The 16,882-nt window shown below is 41.8% G+C and overlaps 1 protein-coding gene across 7 annotated transcripts in view; it reads left to right on the forward strand.

The window, feature by feature from the left end:
• TRIO (trio Rho guanine nucleotide exchange factor) overlaps positions 1 to 16,882 on the forward strand; it is a 268,574-nt gene that overhangs the window by 161,563 nt on the left and 90,129 nt on the right. For all 7 annotated transcript variants that reach the window (XR_014529571.1, XM_083518908.1, XM_083518913.1 and 4 more), the window contains exons 22-30: positions 631 to 825; positions 979 to 1,094; positions 1,914 to 1,980; positions 2,612 to 2,721; positions 4,373 to 4,442; positions 5,137 to 5,226; positions 8,898 to 8,990; positions 14,387 to 14,498; positions 16,664 to 16,854. Coding sequence is in view for 6 of the 7 variants with exons in the window: in XM_083518908.1 (XP_083375034.1) it covers positions 631 to 825; positions 979 to 1,094; positions 1,914 to 1,980; positions 2,612 to 2,721; positions 4,373 to 4,442; positions 5,137 to 5,226; positions 8,898 to 8,990; positions 14,387 to 14,498; positions 16,664 to 16,854 (1,044 nt within the window). In the remaining variant the exon portion in view is untranslated. The remainder of the gene's footprint in view (positions 1 to 630; positions 826 to 978; positions 1,095 to 1,913; positions 1,981 to 2,611; positions 2,722 to 4,372; positions 4,443 to 5,136; positions 5,227 to 8,897; positions 8,991 to 14,386; positions 14,499 to 16,663; positions 16,855 to 16,882) is intronic.

Here is a 16,882-nt window from a genome sequence, read left to right on the forward strand (position 1 = left end):
GACCCCGAAAACTCAAAATAGATGGTTCCTCCTTTAAATTGATGGTTTGAAATCAAATAACAATCCTGATTTTTTTGTGTTATGGCAAGAGCAACAGAAAGCTGTTCAGAGATGCCTCGTCTGTTTGCAAACTATCTGCTAAACATCTTGAAGGTCCCAGGCCACAGAGAGGTTAGGCTGGCCTCAACTAGAGCCAGGGCTTTCTCGGCTGCGGCTCCGATCTGGTGGAACGCTCTGTCACAAGAGACTAGGGCCCTGCGGGACTTGACATCTTTCCGCAGGGCCTGCAAGACAGAGCTGTTCCGCCTGGCCTTTGGCCTGGGCACAGCCTGACTCCCTCCTTTGGCAATCTTCACAGAACTCTAGCCCAATGGTTGCCATTAATCTGATTTGAATTAATTTTATAATGAAATGATTTTAGAATGTTGTATTATTTTATTGTTGTTAGCCGCCCTGAGCCCGGCTTTGGCTGGGGAGGGTGGGATATAAATAAAATTTATTATTATTATTATTATTATTATTATTATTATTATTATTATTATTATTATTACACTTGTGAGGATGCTTCTTTTACTGGATAGTTGTCGTTCTGCCACAGTTCTACCTTTCTGCCTTTTGTGTTTCCCACAGCAAACCAAAGAGAGGGTGAAGCTGTTGATACAGCTGGCCGACGGCTTTTGTGAAAAGGGCCATGCCCATGCAGCGGAGATTAAAAAATGTGTCACAGCGGTGGACAAAAGATACAGGGACTTCTCTCTGCGCATGGAAAAATATAGGACCTCTTTAGAGAAAGCCCTGGGGATCTCTTCGGATTCCAATAAATCGGTAAGTGCTGCAGGGTTTTTCGGGTTTTTGTTCTTCTGCTAGCAGAAACGTGGGCTGGCTTAGTGCGGCGGCTTAAGCTCCTTACTAGACAGCTGCCTTTTCTCTTTTCCCCCTGCCTCTGCTAATTCTGTTGTCTTCCCCCTCTTAATTCAGAGTAAAAGCCTGCAGCTGGATATAATCCCAGCCAGTGTCCCTGGGTCAGAGGTGAAGCTGAGAGATGCTGCTCACGAGCTTAATGAAGAAAAGAGGAAGTCTGCCCGCAGGAAAGAGTAATACTGTGTTTTCCGCACTCTATAGAAATCTTTGTGCATGGTTTAGCTTCGTGTGTGGTTTGATATCTCCCCCCCCCCCCATTTGTGCTTTTCCACTTCCCAGTACTAGCCTTACACATTGAAAGGAGCAGGCTTTTTGAGTAGATGAAATGTTTGTTTTTGTTTGTTTTTTTAAAGCTCTCTTCCTGTATAGATGGTAAATTTTAAGTTCTCCTTTTGGAAATTCTCCATATACACGATAAAAAAGGACAGTAAACCAAGCATGGTGTGCAGAAGAAAAAGGGAGAAATCAAAGGGTTCCAAAAATACATGATTTATTATTTTGTTAGGAATCTGGCCTCAGTCTGTAAAATCCCAATGCTTTCACTTCTCGCTTTTGTGTGTATTCTTTGGATATACTTGAAGTGATTTATTTTCCGGGTTTGTTCACTGACTTTACAGCAGAGTTCCCCTGTTCAGACGTAACGGGGAACCCTGGCTTAATCCAGGCTACCATCTCCGTGCCAAAGCTGGTTCTCAAGGGGTGAGGGAGAAGTCTTCATAAACCATGCTTTATTCAGTCTTGGACTGTTGACCCAACGTTGTCTCTGCTCAAGAATCAGCGAAAACAAATAAACTCCTCCCTCCCCCCTTATAATTACCGTATTTTTCGCTCTATAACACGCACCCGACCATAACACGCACATAGTTTGTAGAGGAGGAAAATCCGTAGGCATGCCATCCGTAGGCATTCCCTCCATAACACGCAATGGTGAATCAAGAGGAGAGCGGTGTGCGACAATTCCAGCACACTGATGTTTCCTTTCTGTTTCAAAGGTTCATTATGGCTGAGCTTATCCAGACAGAGAAGGCTTACGTGAGAGATCTCCGGGAGTGTTTGGATGTAAGTGTGTGACCATGTGGGGTGGGTCTCACGTAGAACTTTTGCAAACTGTAGAATTGCAGGGCCAATTTGTGCCATCTTGCATCGTAAGCAGACCTGTTTGGTCAACAGAATTGTACTAGGCAGCCATTGTTGACTTGGCCAGCATCTTGTTTTGCTGCTGCAAAACTCCCATGTTAGCTGGACATGGGCACAGTTTGTTTACACTTTTTATTTTTGGGGAGGAATCACCGTGAGCGGACTGCTGCCTTTGTTTACGCTTTGGTGTTTTCTATAAAAGAGATGATCCTCTGCTAATGCTTCCATTATGTGTATCGCACATTCGAGAACTGGCTCATTCTCTTTGAACAGAAATGCCTGTTCATTGTTAAAACCAGAGAGGAATCGTATTCCTGTTGTAGCTATTGCAGTGCTTGGATTTTAAACTCTATGACTTCATGAAGTATTTTGCCTATGGTTAGAATTTCATTTGTATCAAACCAGACCAGAGTTTACAATAAAAGCTAAAGTGGCCATACATTACAGATATTGGTGTGGTCTTGTATATCTCAGTTTTGGAAAGGTTGCTTTTTGAGTTGTTACCCTCGAGCAAATTCACAGTTCACCCTTTTTGTCTTGTGCTTTTGACCAGACATATCTATGGGAAATAACAAGTGGCGTTGAAGAGATCCCACCTGGTATTGTCAATAAGGAACATATTATCTTCGGAAACATGCAGGAAATCTATGAATTCCATAATAAGTGAGTATGAAGACCTGATGTCAGTAAAGACTGACTTAATGCATTTCTTCCACTTGTAAAGAAATATATGGTTGTTACTTGCCTGTAAATATACCGAGAGAGTACGTAGCTACAATGGGTGAATCTTCAGTTCCTGTGGCACCCACTTTTTGTTAAACAGCTGGTTAAAATAGACTTTAAATCTCTAGGCCAGAACAAAAGTACAAAATGCCAGGTGGTTCAGTCTGGTAAAGAATGAGATATTCTGTATTTCTTTTTCTTAGCAGATCTGCATAGTCCATAAACGAACGAGTATGACATTTCATTTTTCATTTATGGGGTGATAGCTGCAGAAAGCTCTTTTCAGATATCAGTAACGGTGAACTTGCCATAATTGGAGCGCACAGCCTGAATTCAGGATTTGTATGAAGCTTCATACTCAATAGAGGTGCAGAACAAAGAGTATTTGCCAGGGAGGTGGGGATATAACTGCACCACAGTGCACAAAAACCACGCCTAGGCCTCCTGTTAACAAGAGGCCAGTATCACCTGCTGGGTTCAGAAATGCTAGTGCACTGAGTTGACAAAACGATGTTGCTTTTCTGTTTTTTAAAAAACATTCTCACAATTTCTGAAATGCTGCCCTGAACATGAGAACAAATACCAACCGGGCCTTGCAAGCAAAGAAGTCATCTGATGCACACTTGTGTGGCGGAGGAGCCCTATTTTATCCAAGATTTATCTGCGCAAACTGGAAGTCAGGAGGTCCTCTGTATGTTTCGAATGGTGGGCACCAGAAACAAGCTCTGTGCCACCCAGTTCTCTTGCCCTCCTGCACCTTTTAAGGAGTGACATTCAGATCTTAATGTGACCTGTGTGGAGACCTCTGCTCCATGTGGACATATACACAGATTTGGGGCTGTCTGTAGGCCCTTTCTTGGCTCCTCAGTATGCTACCCAGGATTATAGCCAAACCAGTTCTGAGTATGTAACTAGGAGTCTGTCATTTACTCATCTTCACTGTTGTGCTTGAAACTACATCAGGATGGGAGATACAGTGGTATCTCTAGTTACTAACTTAATTCGTTCCGGAGGTCTGTTCTTAACCTGAAACCGTTCTTAACCTGAGGTACCACTTTAGCTAATGGGGCCTCCCGCTCGATTTCTGTTCTCATCCTGAGGTAAAGTTCTTAACCCGAGGTACTGTAACCCAAGGTGTTTGTAACCTGAGGTACCACTGTATATTAATTGGGTTTCCACAGTGCGCCATAATTTCTTACTCTGTTATAACGCACTGTGTGTTCAACGCCCAATTGGGGGCAGCTTGAGTTAGCCCTTCGTGGTAGAGTAGAAGTGGGTTTTATGAAGTTTGGCTGCTGCTGTCGTCACACCTTTCCTATAACGTGTTGATTGTGTGGTCCAACCAAAGTAAAGCAATTTCGAAATTGCATTTAGTTCTGTGAGGGAATCCGTAGCATGTAGCATCCTTTTATTTCTTCTGTTACTATTAGTCGAATGTAAATACTTCAGCTGAAACTGGATTTTACAGATAGTTTTTCACAGGTATATGTACGTATATGTTTATGGTCACTACTTAAGATTTTTGGGTATCCTAATGAAAATCTGGCAAGGGCTTTGAGAATAATTTTGTCACTTTGTTGTTGTTTTACAGTATATTCCTGAAAGAGCTAGAAAAATATGAGCAGCTTCCTGAAGATGTTGGTCACTGTTTCGTCACTTGGGTAAGAGAGCTGGTTTTTTCTATAGCAAATAATCAGAGGTGTGTGTGTGTGTGTGTGTGTGTGTGTGTGAGAGAGAGAGAGAGAGAGAGAGAGAGAGAGAGAGAGGGGTGTGTTGTTAAAAAAACAACAGCCCTCTGTACATGTGACACCACTGTCCTGAAAAAGAAATTAAGTCAGATTCAGAGACATGTTATGAGAAGCTGAAGACTAATGGGGTTCATCAGCTCTATAAAGAGCCAACTTAATTTTTTTCTGCCATTTATTTCTATTGATTTTTCAAATTACTACAAATAATTGCCAAATTGATACAATCTAAAGAGCCAACTCTAAATGGTGTTGGGGCATAGAAGATGGTTTGCAGAATGCGAATAAGAATTCTGTGTTTCAGTTTTAAAGAATACAAAGAGGCATAAAACAGGATCAAAATGCAACAATATTAAAATGAAATTAAGGCAACTCATGGTGGATCCTTTGGATTTATTGATGCAGAATAGATTCATGGTTAGAATCTTTAACTGCTAGGCGAAGACACGTTTGTTAATAACATCTGAATGGATGAGTGTCAGAGGGCCTGTTACAGTTTTAACTTTATATTCTGACTTTTCTTTCCTCTTTAATTGCTCTTGCAAGTTTCCTTATCCAGCTGATGTAACGTTTGGAAGAAAACGCTCAAAATTTGTTTGTGTTTTTGCAGGCAGATAAGTTCCAGATGTATGTGACTTACTGCAAGAACAAACCAGACTCTACGCAGTTGATACTGGAACACGCAGGTTCTTATTTTGATGTAAGTACCAGGACCCTTGTGCTTGAATTAAATTTCTCACCCTTTTGAAAGTACAGTGGTACCTTGGTTTACAAACTTAATCCGTTCCGGAAGTCCGTTCTTAAACCAAAGCGTTCTTAAACCAAGGTGTGCTTTCCCATAGCAGCGGGGGACTCAATTTGCAAATAGAACACACTCAACAGGAAGCGAAACATGTTCTGCTTCCAAGGCAAAGTTCACAAACCAAAACACTTCCTTCCGGTTTTTCAGCGTTCTTATTCCAAGTTGTTCATAGACTAAGCTGTTCTTAAACCAAGGTACCACTTTATGTTTATGAATGAGACACCTCTGTGTCCCCATGTTTGTGTGTGTGGTTCTTAGACAGAAGTTCATAATGAGTTGAGCAATATCCTATTAGTTGTTGTTCATTTTTTAAAGTTACCAGCCTGCAGACTTTGTAATGCCTCGTCGAAAGGGGTGCTGCTATTATATTGTAAAGTTATTTAGCAACCATCGGCCACAGAACTTCTCTGTGAGTGAAATTATAAACTGCCCTGTGGTCATTCTATGTTGGACATTTTAAAATAAAATAAAAACAACTCAGCAAGAATATAATCAGTGTCCCTAGTTGTGTACACACACACACACACACACACACACACACAAATATCAATATGCTGTTATTTCAACAGCTGGAGCAGAAATTGCTTTTAAAATACGGTGCTTTGTTCCTCTTTGAAACCATCAACTGTATTGTGCTTGTAGGATTTGCAGAAATAGGACAAGGCGCAGTATATCTCTGCCAGGCATAAGTGAAAGACGAAAGCTGCTTCTGGAAGCACAAACGGCTCAGAAATACATATAGGGGCTTAAAACATTATATTCTGAGTATTATAACTTAGTCTAGCTGGTATTGATTGAACAGATCACTATATTAAAAACCCCTACCAGTGTGTTGTATAAAGAGTAGTGAAGACCATTAGGTCCAGTCGTGACCGCCTCTGGGGTTGTGGCGCTCATCTCGCTTTATTGGCCGAGGGAGCCGGCATACAGCTTCCGGGTCATGTGGCCAGCATGACTAAGCCGCTTCTGGAGAACCAGAGCAGCGCACGGAAATGCCGTTTACCTTCCCGCCAGAGTGGTATCTATTTATCTACTTGCACTTTGACATCCTTTCGAACTGCTAGGTTGGCAGGAGCAGGGACCAAGCAACGGGAGCTCACCCCATTGCGGGGATTCGAACCACCAACCTTCTGATCGGCAAGTCTTAGGCTCTGTGGTTTAACCCATAGCGCTACCTGCATCCCTAGCTCAACCAAAGACCTGGTTAAAAAGGAACGTTTTTGCCTGCAGCTGAAAGGTGTATAATGAAGGCGCCAGGCGAACTTCCCTGGGGAGAGCATTCCACAGATGGGGAGTCACTGCAGAAAAGGCCCGTTCTCATGTTGCCACCCTCCGGACCTCTTGTGGAGGAGGCACATGAAAAAGGGCCTCAGAAGATGATCTCAGGGTCCTGGTAGGTTCATATGGAAGCAAACTTGGGTGGTCAAGTGCCTATTACTTTGGACGTAAAATGGCTCCACCCACATATAAGGTAACAGTAGCTCCTTAAGTATGTAGAAATGTGTTCATTTTTAAATTAAAAGCAAAGGAGCAGGTGGGATGGACCCTGGAAGCCCAGTGATGGTCTTCAGAAAGTATGCAATGGCACCAAGAAGGGGAGTTCTTGAATTGTTTTGTTTCAGCCCCCAACAATTTAATGCCATCTTACAGGCTTCCCACTGTGAGAACAGGATGCTAGACTAAATGGACTTCAGACTTCACATGGGCGCTTCTCTAAATGCAGCCCACCACATTCATGCATTATTCTATTTGTTTTTAAAACTTGTAGCTCCCTCTGCTGGCTTTTTCTAAAAGAAAAATATCCTCTCTGGTACAATAAGCAGTCCTTAAAACGGCAGATCCACATGTGGTGGACGTGTGAAAAGATTAATATTTTGGGGGGGGGGATATACAATGAATTAAAAAAGATGATGGGGATAACTCTTACTAAAAAAACCAGAGGCATTTCTATTAAGTATTTTAGATAAAGAGATCCCAAAAAATCTAAGAGAGGTATTCTTGTATGCAACCGCAGCGGCTCATATACTTGTGGCCAAGGGATGGAAAGATCACGAGGCTCCAAAAATAACAGATTGGCAAATCAAATTACAGAAATTGGTGGAGACAGCTCATCTGACTAATAAACTCAGAGGAAACTCGAAAGCAAAAATTTGCGGGAAAATGGGATGGTTATAGAAGATATGTTCAAAAATACAATACTAGTTTTGACTCCATGCTATCATTCGAGTGAAAAAGGAACTAAAAGGAGGTGGACAACAATTAAGGATTTATTATGTTTTCAGAATGTATTGGAAAAATTATATAGAAAGGTTTATTGTTTTGTGTACATTCAAATGTAAGATAAAATATATGCAAAGGGACTTGACAGGAAGTCATAGTTGAAGAAAAGATTTTGGAAGATAAAAGGGGGGAAATATTTACTTTCATTATTATCATTTTCTGTGCGGGTGTGGGTGTCTGCACATATGTGTGTTTTTGTATGCATTGTTCGGGAGGAAATAAGATGGTAAATAACAAATAACAAACTAAATATTGATGTATGTAATTTTTATTTCTTAATTATATTTAGTGGTAGTATGGCTGTATTGTTTTTTGTAACATAAAACCATTCAGTAAAAATTAAAAAACACAAAAAAAGGGCAGATTGCACTCATAGGCTGTCGCCCTCCCATCCATCTCCCAATGTTCTCATTTCTGCAACCAGAATAAATACTGTAGAGGAATGGTTGATTATAGTTTCTCTTGGAATGGATGAGAATACGATGCGGCATGTAAATAAAATTAGTAAGCGTGCGGCTGGATGTTGGATTTGGTATATTGTATTTTGTGTGCGTTTTCTTTAGGCATGTGTGTCCTTAAAAAAATTACTTCATTAAAAAGAAATTAAAAGGAAGGTAGTCGAGGAGCTTACAACCCCAAAGACAGAGATTCCAGGGTACCAATAGAGGAAGGGGCTTTTGGGGAAAGAATCTGAAAACTCATGCTAGGTTCTCATCATAACTGCAACACATCTGAACATTTCTGTGTTATGCTGATGAGAAGCAAGTAACACTTGCCTTCTGTTAACACTACCCAACTTTCATGACATTGCACTATTAATATATTATTATTATTATTATTATTATTATTATTTTATTTTATTTTATTTTATTTTATTTTATTTGTAATCCTCCCAGCTGATTAGGTTGGCCCAGCCAACACTCTAACTCTACCAAGAGTTCTGTGTATTATTTTTTTAGTTGCCTCTGTTTTTTTCTCATCCTGCTCGTGGTGGGAATTCTAGTAAATAACGCTCTTCATAATGAGTGGCTTACTTGTCAGCTATAGTTCTGTTTTGTGTGAAAGTAGTTACAGTCCTGTGTGCACTGTGATAACCCCCATGGAACTTAGTGGTACTTGCTTTTAACTAAACAAATGTTGACTCCACCTAAAAATTGTAAACCGACTTTGGATCTCATAATACAGATGCATAACTACTGTGAGTTCTGCTCCCATTCTTGAAACAGAGAATGTTGCAGCAAACTTTCTAAGTTGGCTACTACTCTCATATATTTTTCTTTCCAACACAGGAGATACAGCAGCGGCATGGGCTAGCCAATTCAATCTCCTCATACCTTATTAAACCTGTCCAGCGGATAACAAAATACCAGCTTCTTCTAAAGGTAAGCACCATTTTCTTATTGGCATAGCCACCAGATGTGTGGGTGGGTACCTTTTACACTCAAAAAGGTGCTGCTTCAAACGTCTTATGTATTTGAGTGTGGATATTGAGGTACAAAATAGGCTTATTGCGTCAGTTATGAAGGACATAAATCCTTTACTCTTTAAAAAAGGGGTGATAAATTGTCATAGGGTTCTTTCAGAAATCACATTTCTAAAGTGCACCTTCAGTCTACACTTCATGCAGGCAACACGATTGCTACAACATGCACAGCAGTGCAGTTCTACATCTTGTACATGAATCCAGGACACCTGTCCAAACAGTGTACGCCTGTATGTCTTCTATAGGTTATGTACTGCAAGAGCACACACTTAATTTGGCAACTATGTTTACCGCTTCACGTTTTGCAAATGTTTGATGGGATGTACAGTGGTACCTCGGGTTAAGTACTTAATTCGTTCCAGAGGTCCGTTCTTAACCTGAAACTGTTCTTAACCTGAAGCACCACTTTAGCTAATGTTCTGTAACCTGAAGCGTATGTAACCTGAGGTACCACTGTACCAGGAAAAATAGAGCGGTGACGTTTGCCATGTGAAGCATGTGTTCTGTGCTAAGTGGATTTTCAGGACCACCTTTTGATTTAGGTTTTTAATGGCATTCAATTAAATGTTTTTAAATAATATATAACTTTTTTAAAAGCATAAGTGTTTGGGGATGAGGAAGATTTAAAGTCCTAAATGAATAAATGAGGAGCTTCAATCCCATGCAGTTGTATTTTGGTTGCATTCTGACCCAAAGGGCCCCACTTGAAGCAATTTACAGCAAACCATAAAATACAAATTTAAAACAACAGTAAACAGCATAAAATGTTCAGCAGCACAAAAACAAAACCATCAGTGGGCAGAGAGCCAGACAAGGATCTGATCAGAGCGAACAGACCATTGAATCCCCGTTTGAACTTCCTGAAAGATGCTTGATGAGTTTCTGGGGGGAGGAATTCCCAGAAAGCCCCCACCCCCCATGCCGCCCTAGAGATCCTGTCCCAAAGAGCTTAGTAGGCAGGGAGAATCAGATAGGAGCAGGCGGTGCTTCAAATACCGCAGCCCAAAACCATTTAGGACTTTAAAGGTGACATCCAACACTTTTGAATTTGTCTCAGAAACAAGCCAGGAACCAAGGCAGATCAAATAATGTCAGAGTGATGTGCCTTTGGCATCTAGTGTCCTCACCAGCTTCAGTCTCCAGCACTCTTCAGAGGCAGTTCCATGTGCGGAGCATTGCTGTAGTCCAGCCTAGATGTGGCAGCGAGTGCAGGCATTTGATCTCCATTTGGGGCACAGTCTGTCACCCCCTTTTAACATCTGCCAATCAGCATGGTTACATTGACCCCTGAGGCTGCTCCCACACTGGCCAGTGTGATCACTTTCTTAGCCATGCAGCTCCTCTTATTACAGTCATACCTTGGAAGTTGAACGGAATCCGTTCCAGAAGTCCCGTTCGACTTTCAAAACATTCGCAAACCAAAGCGTGGCTTCTGATTGGCTGCAGAAAGCTCCTGCAGCCAATCGGAAGCTGCGGAAGCCCTGGCGGACATTCAGCTTCCAAAAACAGTACCAGGTTTGCGGCGTTCAGAAACCAAAATGTTCGAGAACTAAGCTGTTTGAAAACCAAGGTACGACTGTATAGTGTTTTGGGCTTACAGGGCAAAGGGGCCATATTTTCAGACATGAGGCTAAACAAGCTGCTAAATGAACTTCACACGCTGTTGTTGTTTTAAAAAATTGTATACTGCCCTATATCCATGGTCTCGGGGCAGTTCACAATATACGAAGCACAAAATACGAAATAAAAATAATCAAAACAATAGAACAGTACTGATGTATACACACTTACAAACAACGTAAAGGTAAAGGGACCCCTGACCATTAGGTCCAGTCGTAACCGACTCTGGGGTTGCAGCGCTCATCTCACTTTGTTGGCCGAGGGAGCTTCCGGGTCATGTGGCCAGCATGACTAAGCCGCTTCTGGCGAACCAGAGCAGCACATGGAAATGCCGTTTACCTTCCCGCCGGAGTGGTACCTATTTATCTACTTGCACTTTGACATGCTTTCGAACTGCTAGGTTAGCAGGAGCAGGGACCAAGCAAGGGGAGCTCACCCTGTTGCAGGGATTCGAACCGCTGACCTTCTGATCGGCAAGTCCTAGGCTCTGTGGTTTAACCCACAGCGCCACCTGCGTCCCTTATAAACAACATACTCCCCAATAAAAGCCCCTAAACAATACTCCAGCCCACAGATGGAAAAATCAAAATTAACATATAGCATTTAACAACAATTTAAAACAACCCAACCCTCCAATTAAAACAGCACCCACGCAAGTTAAACCCTCATCCCTGTTAAAACAGTAATTTTAACACAAGGGGGCTGGCCCCACACCCTTGTTCCACCCTCGAAGTGCTGCCACCACAGAGACGACGCTCTTTGGTCTCTCCCCTTTGGCGGCGACGGCCCCACCAGGAAGTTTTTACTTGGAAAGCAGCCACAGAAAAGTCAGTTACTGTGTCAGTCAGTTCATGCAAGGAGCGCCTTGCTTGACAAGGTTTCCTTTGGTTTGTGAAGTCGTCGGGAGGAAAAGTAAAGGAAGAACTGGGGTTCATCCCAACTGGCCTGAGCGTACGAAATCGAAAGGAGAAGTGCCCTTGTTTGGCTCCTCCTGCCACCTGGACAAATCAGTGCACCTAATAAAATCTAGAATATGTAATTGGAGACAATTGCTTTGCATATGCGTTACTGCTCTTGCTTATTCACAGGCACTTCACTTTATTCATAAATTAAGTCTTGTTGTTTGCTTACAGTCTTGCCCCCACCTCTCTTTCGTGGTTTTAATTAAACATGTTGCTTCCCTTCCCTTGCATCCCTCCTTCCTCTGTGTAGTCAGCAGCAGAGAGGGATCCCATCTTTCCAATATGCTTCAGAGAGCAAGGTTACTGCGCACCTGCTCAGCGGAGTGTCCAGGGACCCAAAATCCATTAAAAGCAATTAAAGGAGGTTTGGCAGATGGTAGAGCTTGCGTATGAATAACTAGGCAAGAGACTTGAGAGCCTGCCCATGAATGAAATTGTCTACTAAATGAAATTTGTGACATTCAAGCAACTTTTCTGAATTGTATTAGATGCACTTAATCCATCTCCTTTGGATCCCTTTTAAGTGTCACGGGGGGGGGGGGGAACGACCCCAAAGTAATCTAGTTTTTTATGGAATACAGTAATCTAGTTTTTTCTGGAACACATTAATAGCCCTTTGAGAAACCTCAGGCATTCTTTATACCGCAAGGCTAAGGTGCTGTTTGCTGAAGATTTTACACTAGCCTCTTAGATAAAAGCAGTGGGGCTTGTTTATAATTAAATGATGGGGCAGAATTCTAAATGTGGGGAGAAATTCAGACCCGTGGTATAGTTGAGTAATTTGAAGACTTCAGGCTTAATGTCCGCGTGTATTTATTTATTGATTGGAGAGTGCTTTTTAGATGGCAGTGGGCATCGCTTTGCTTGCTTAAAAACATGGTAAGATAACCCTGCTGTGCTTTCTGTCCCCTGCTTCTTCCATTGAGTAAGTGGGGTCCTGAACTTCTGCCCCACAGTCCTGCTCCAACAGCACCACTGCTTCACACATTGATTTCCTGACATCTAATGCTCCTCTCCATCTGGTCCAATCAGGGTCAAGCTCAAATCCCTTTGGGACTGACCCCCCAATTTCTGACCACAGAGCCAGTCTTACCTGCCATTGCTTTTTTCCTAACTTTTGGAGACACTTGGGGTGTTGGCAAAGCATGCTGATACCCAGGCTCTGAGTTCTGGGAATGTGGTTATATGCTCATAAATAGCATTCATGCAAAGCCATGCCAGTAGCGTAACATTGCCCCATCCTGCTGTTCTCCATTTCCCCAGTAATTTGGGGAACAACGGAGATCGCATTGGGCTCTGCAGTAGGGACCTGATATGCTCCAGGTCTTCTTTGGAGAGTAGGTGAGTTTTCAGTTGTCTGACATTCAGAAAGGCAGTGTGTGCTTCCTGAATTATTTCCAAAGGGTACTGGGGGCAGTGTTTGTATATAAAGCCGCTGACTTTTGTGCCACAGTTTCCCCCCCTGAAGTTTCCCCTTTTGTGACAGTTCTCAGGTGCTAACAAGCTTTACTGTTGGTTTTTGTGAAAGGAATACAGTGGTACCTCGGGTTAAGTACTTAATTCGTTCCGAGGGTACGTTCTTATCCTGAAACTGTCCTTAACCTGAAGCACCACTTTAGCTAATGGGGCCTCCCGCTGCAGCTACGCCGCCGGAGCACAATTTCTGTTCTCATCCTGAAACAAAGTTCTTAACCTGAAGCACTATTTCTGGGTTAGCAGAGTCTGTAACCTGAAGCGTATGTAACCCGAGGTACCACTGTAGCAGGAGAGCAGAGTTTCCAATACTTAAGACTGTTTCTTAGCCTCCTCTGAAACCCTGGACATTGTGACCTATGGAGATGAGCCATAGCTGAGCAAAAGTGCATTCTTTGCACTCATAAGATCCCACATTTGAACACTCGTATCTCCAGTTAAACGCTGTTGGGTTACTTCCACTGGGAAGGATCTCTGCCTTGAGGACCTGTACAGTCACTACCAATCAGAGTAGACTGACTGACAGCATCACAATTGGGGATTGTGATTCCATCTGACATCAGACAATCTCCATCCCCTGAAGGTTTCGAATGGGCCTTGAAGATTTTAGTACAGCCTTTAGCAGCTTACATTATCTTGAGTTTCAGAGCCAGTATTTTCACCTGATTTTGCTAATTTTATGTTATGCTAGATCAGTGTTCATCCTCTTGTCATATAATAATGTTCTGAAATCTGTTTTGAGATTCACATGGTGGAGTTTTTTGTATTATTTATTGAGGCTTGAGTTGTATTCTGTTGTATGTTTGATCTGCGGCTTGTAAACCACTTTGGGAATAATTTTTCTTTGAAAAGTAGTACAGTGGTGCCTCGCAAGACGAAAAGAATCCGTTCTGTGATTTTCTTCGTCTAGCGGTTTTTTCGTCTTGCGAAGCAAGCCCATTGACGGATTAGCGCTATTAGTGGCTTTTAGCAGCTTATCTGCTGATCAGATCAGCTGATAAGCGGCTTAGCGGCTTAGGAAAAGGGGGGGAGGAAAAAAAACCAGCAGGAACTCGCAAGACATTGTCGTCTTGCGAAGCAAGCCCATAGGAAATTCGTTTTGCGAAGCACCTCCAAAACGGAAAACTCTTTCGTCTAGCGAGTTTTTCGTCTTGCGGGGCACCACTGTATACAGATTTGTAAAAACAGAGAGATCCAAGCGTGATAAGCACTGTAATAAATGATTCTGTTGTCTTTGCAGGAGCTGCTCACCTGCTGTGAGGAAGGTAAAGGAGAAATTAAAGACGGCTTAGAAGTGATGCTAAGTGTGCCAAAGCGAGCAAACGATGCCATGCATCTCAGCATGCTGGAAGGTAGGATCCAGGGCATTCACTTTGCTCTGTGAAAACTTATTTCTAAGAACTCAACAGCAGCTCTGGGTAAACACCTATTTACATGACAGCCTGTGGCAAGCAAAAATCACCTCCAGGTGACCAGGGAAGGTTTTGTAACCTGGAAAACAGCTTTAGAAATTGTGATTGCCATTGCTCCAACCACACTGAAATAGTCTGCTGGACCATGAGGTTCCACTTTCACAGTCTGTGTTCAGGTTGTTCATACATTGGTAATGGGGAAGGCCTTTTTATTGTACAACTCATTTCTTACCAGTAGAGGGATATGCAACCAGATAATAAGAGATCAGGCCCATGGTGAAATCACTAAGCAGCTAGTTTGTGGCACACAGTCCATTTATATTCAAACAGCATCTTGGGTGTGGTAGAATCATCGCCAAATTACTACTTTGAGGTGAATTTTGAGGGTTCTGCGGATAAATTTATGTAGGCATTTCATTGGTCAATTAAAATATTTGTTATAAGTATAAAAAATGTGTGTGATTGCTGCTTTTTTTCATCTTTTACAATGACAACCAGTTGAAGGGTTCTGTCTTTAATAACATACCTGGTCAATGCTTTCTAGAATATTTCATCTTAAATCTTTATCTTGACCTTCCCATAACTTGAGTTCCTGCTTAAAAGATGTCACACGTTCAGTTTTTAAAAAAACCTGGTGGCATCTGATTGAAAAACTTTCGCAGTTACATTTTATGTGAATTATGCCTGTCTGCATGCTTAGTTTATTGAAAGTTTTTTTTAGTTCAAAAATGAACTTTTTTGGAAGCCTTTTCCTCAATAAACAATCACTTACCTAGTAAACCTTTTATTTTTGCCTTCATGGTCTGTCACTTTGCACAGTTTCTAAACCCTGAGTAATTCATATCAATAGTGGTTTGTGAGGCCTTTACTACCACATATTTAAGCAGAAATGCTGCAGTGACCATGAAGTCTAGCATTAGTAGTTGCCTTGTCAGGAAGCATGTGGGCAGGCTTTATGGAATATTCCAATATTTCTTTTACACAGGTCAGCCTTTTAAACAAGCTCTGTTGAACATTTGCATAGTTGACATGTTGACATCTCAAGTGAAAGCATTTCCTTTTAGGAGCTGATTTCTACGGCTCCAAATCCATCTGTTGATACTTGTGTCCTTTGATGGATTATATAATAGACTTTATTAAAGTGAACAGTTCCTTACTACCATATACATACATTTTCAGTTTGGCGAGGCAGGGATGGAAGTGATGGAAATTGTGTTTCACTATTTCAAGCCGGTTCTGTCTTTGGTAGATGCTCTTTGGAAAGTATAAAAAGCTTCATCCACGTTAAACCATTGGCTTGTGTCTTTCCTGCGGACTGAATACCTTTTATATGGAGCTAATAAATGAAAGCATCTCCCACTTAATAATAGGGAATGAACTTTTAAGTAATCATGATTTATTCCCCTTGTTTTCACAACTCCTTTATGGGTTTGTAAATTCAAGGTAGCAGCTACATTCCAAATGGCTATTTGGGAGACACTAGTTTTAAGAACTGCTACATGAAGCCATATTAGCTTTTCTAAAAGAGGCATTGTATTTATGCATGCGGTCCATCCCTAGCAGGTTGAAATGAAGCACAATTGTGGAAGTTCTGGAACCATTTTTGGTTGAGAATCAGTTGAGTCAAAACTGTTATTAGAAATTTCCATTGCAAAGCAGCTTGTAATCAGTTTTTTTTTTAGTTTTTTTTTGAGGAGGGGGGAGACAACTTCCATGAAGTTTTGCAAAATGGAAATATTGTTCAGTGCGAAATTAAATGCTAAATAATACATTAAAATATGTTGGTAGCTTTACTGAGACTGTAACAAAGTATTAAGGCAGGGGACTTCCAATTTTGCATTTTCAGGAAAACCCTTGCAAGGACATGTTGATTATGTAGATTAGTTCTCTTAGAGGTACCTAGCTTGTCCATCATTACTAACCTTGTCGTGGGGGGGGGGGTGCATTAAAGGCTTCTGAGGAAGTCCAATGGTTTCCCAGAACTAGTTCAAAAACTGCTAAGGTAAGAGAGTGTAGGAAGCTTTGTCACTAAAACAGAGCTTTTTGGCTCCTCACCAGCCTCCGTTTCTCCTTGCTTCTTTCAACTATTCCAACTTTCTTCCTAGGTTTTGATGAGAACATTGAATCTCAGGGGGAGCTCATCCTTCAGGAATCCTTCCAAGTGTGGGACCCCAAAACTCTCATTCGTAAAGGTCGCGAGAGGCACCTTTTCCTCTTTGAGATGTCGCTGGTCTTCAGTAAAGAAGTGAAGGACTCCAGTGGGAGAAGCAAATACATCTACAAGAGCAAATTGTTTGTAAGTTTGAAGCGAAAACCCAGCCAAA

Source organism: Podarcis liolepis (assembly GCF_965112155.1).
Source record: "Podarcis liolepis genome assembly, chromosome: 8".
Taxonomy (NCBI): domain Eukaryota; kingdom Metazoa; phylum Chordata; class Lepidosauria; order Squamata; family Lacertidae; genus Podarcis; species Podarcis liolepis.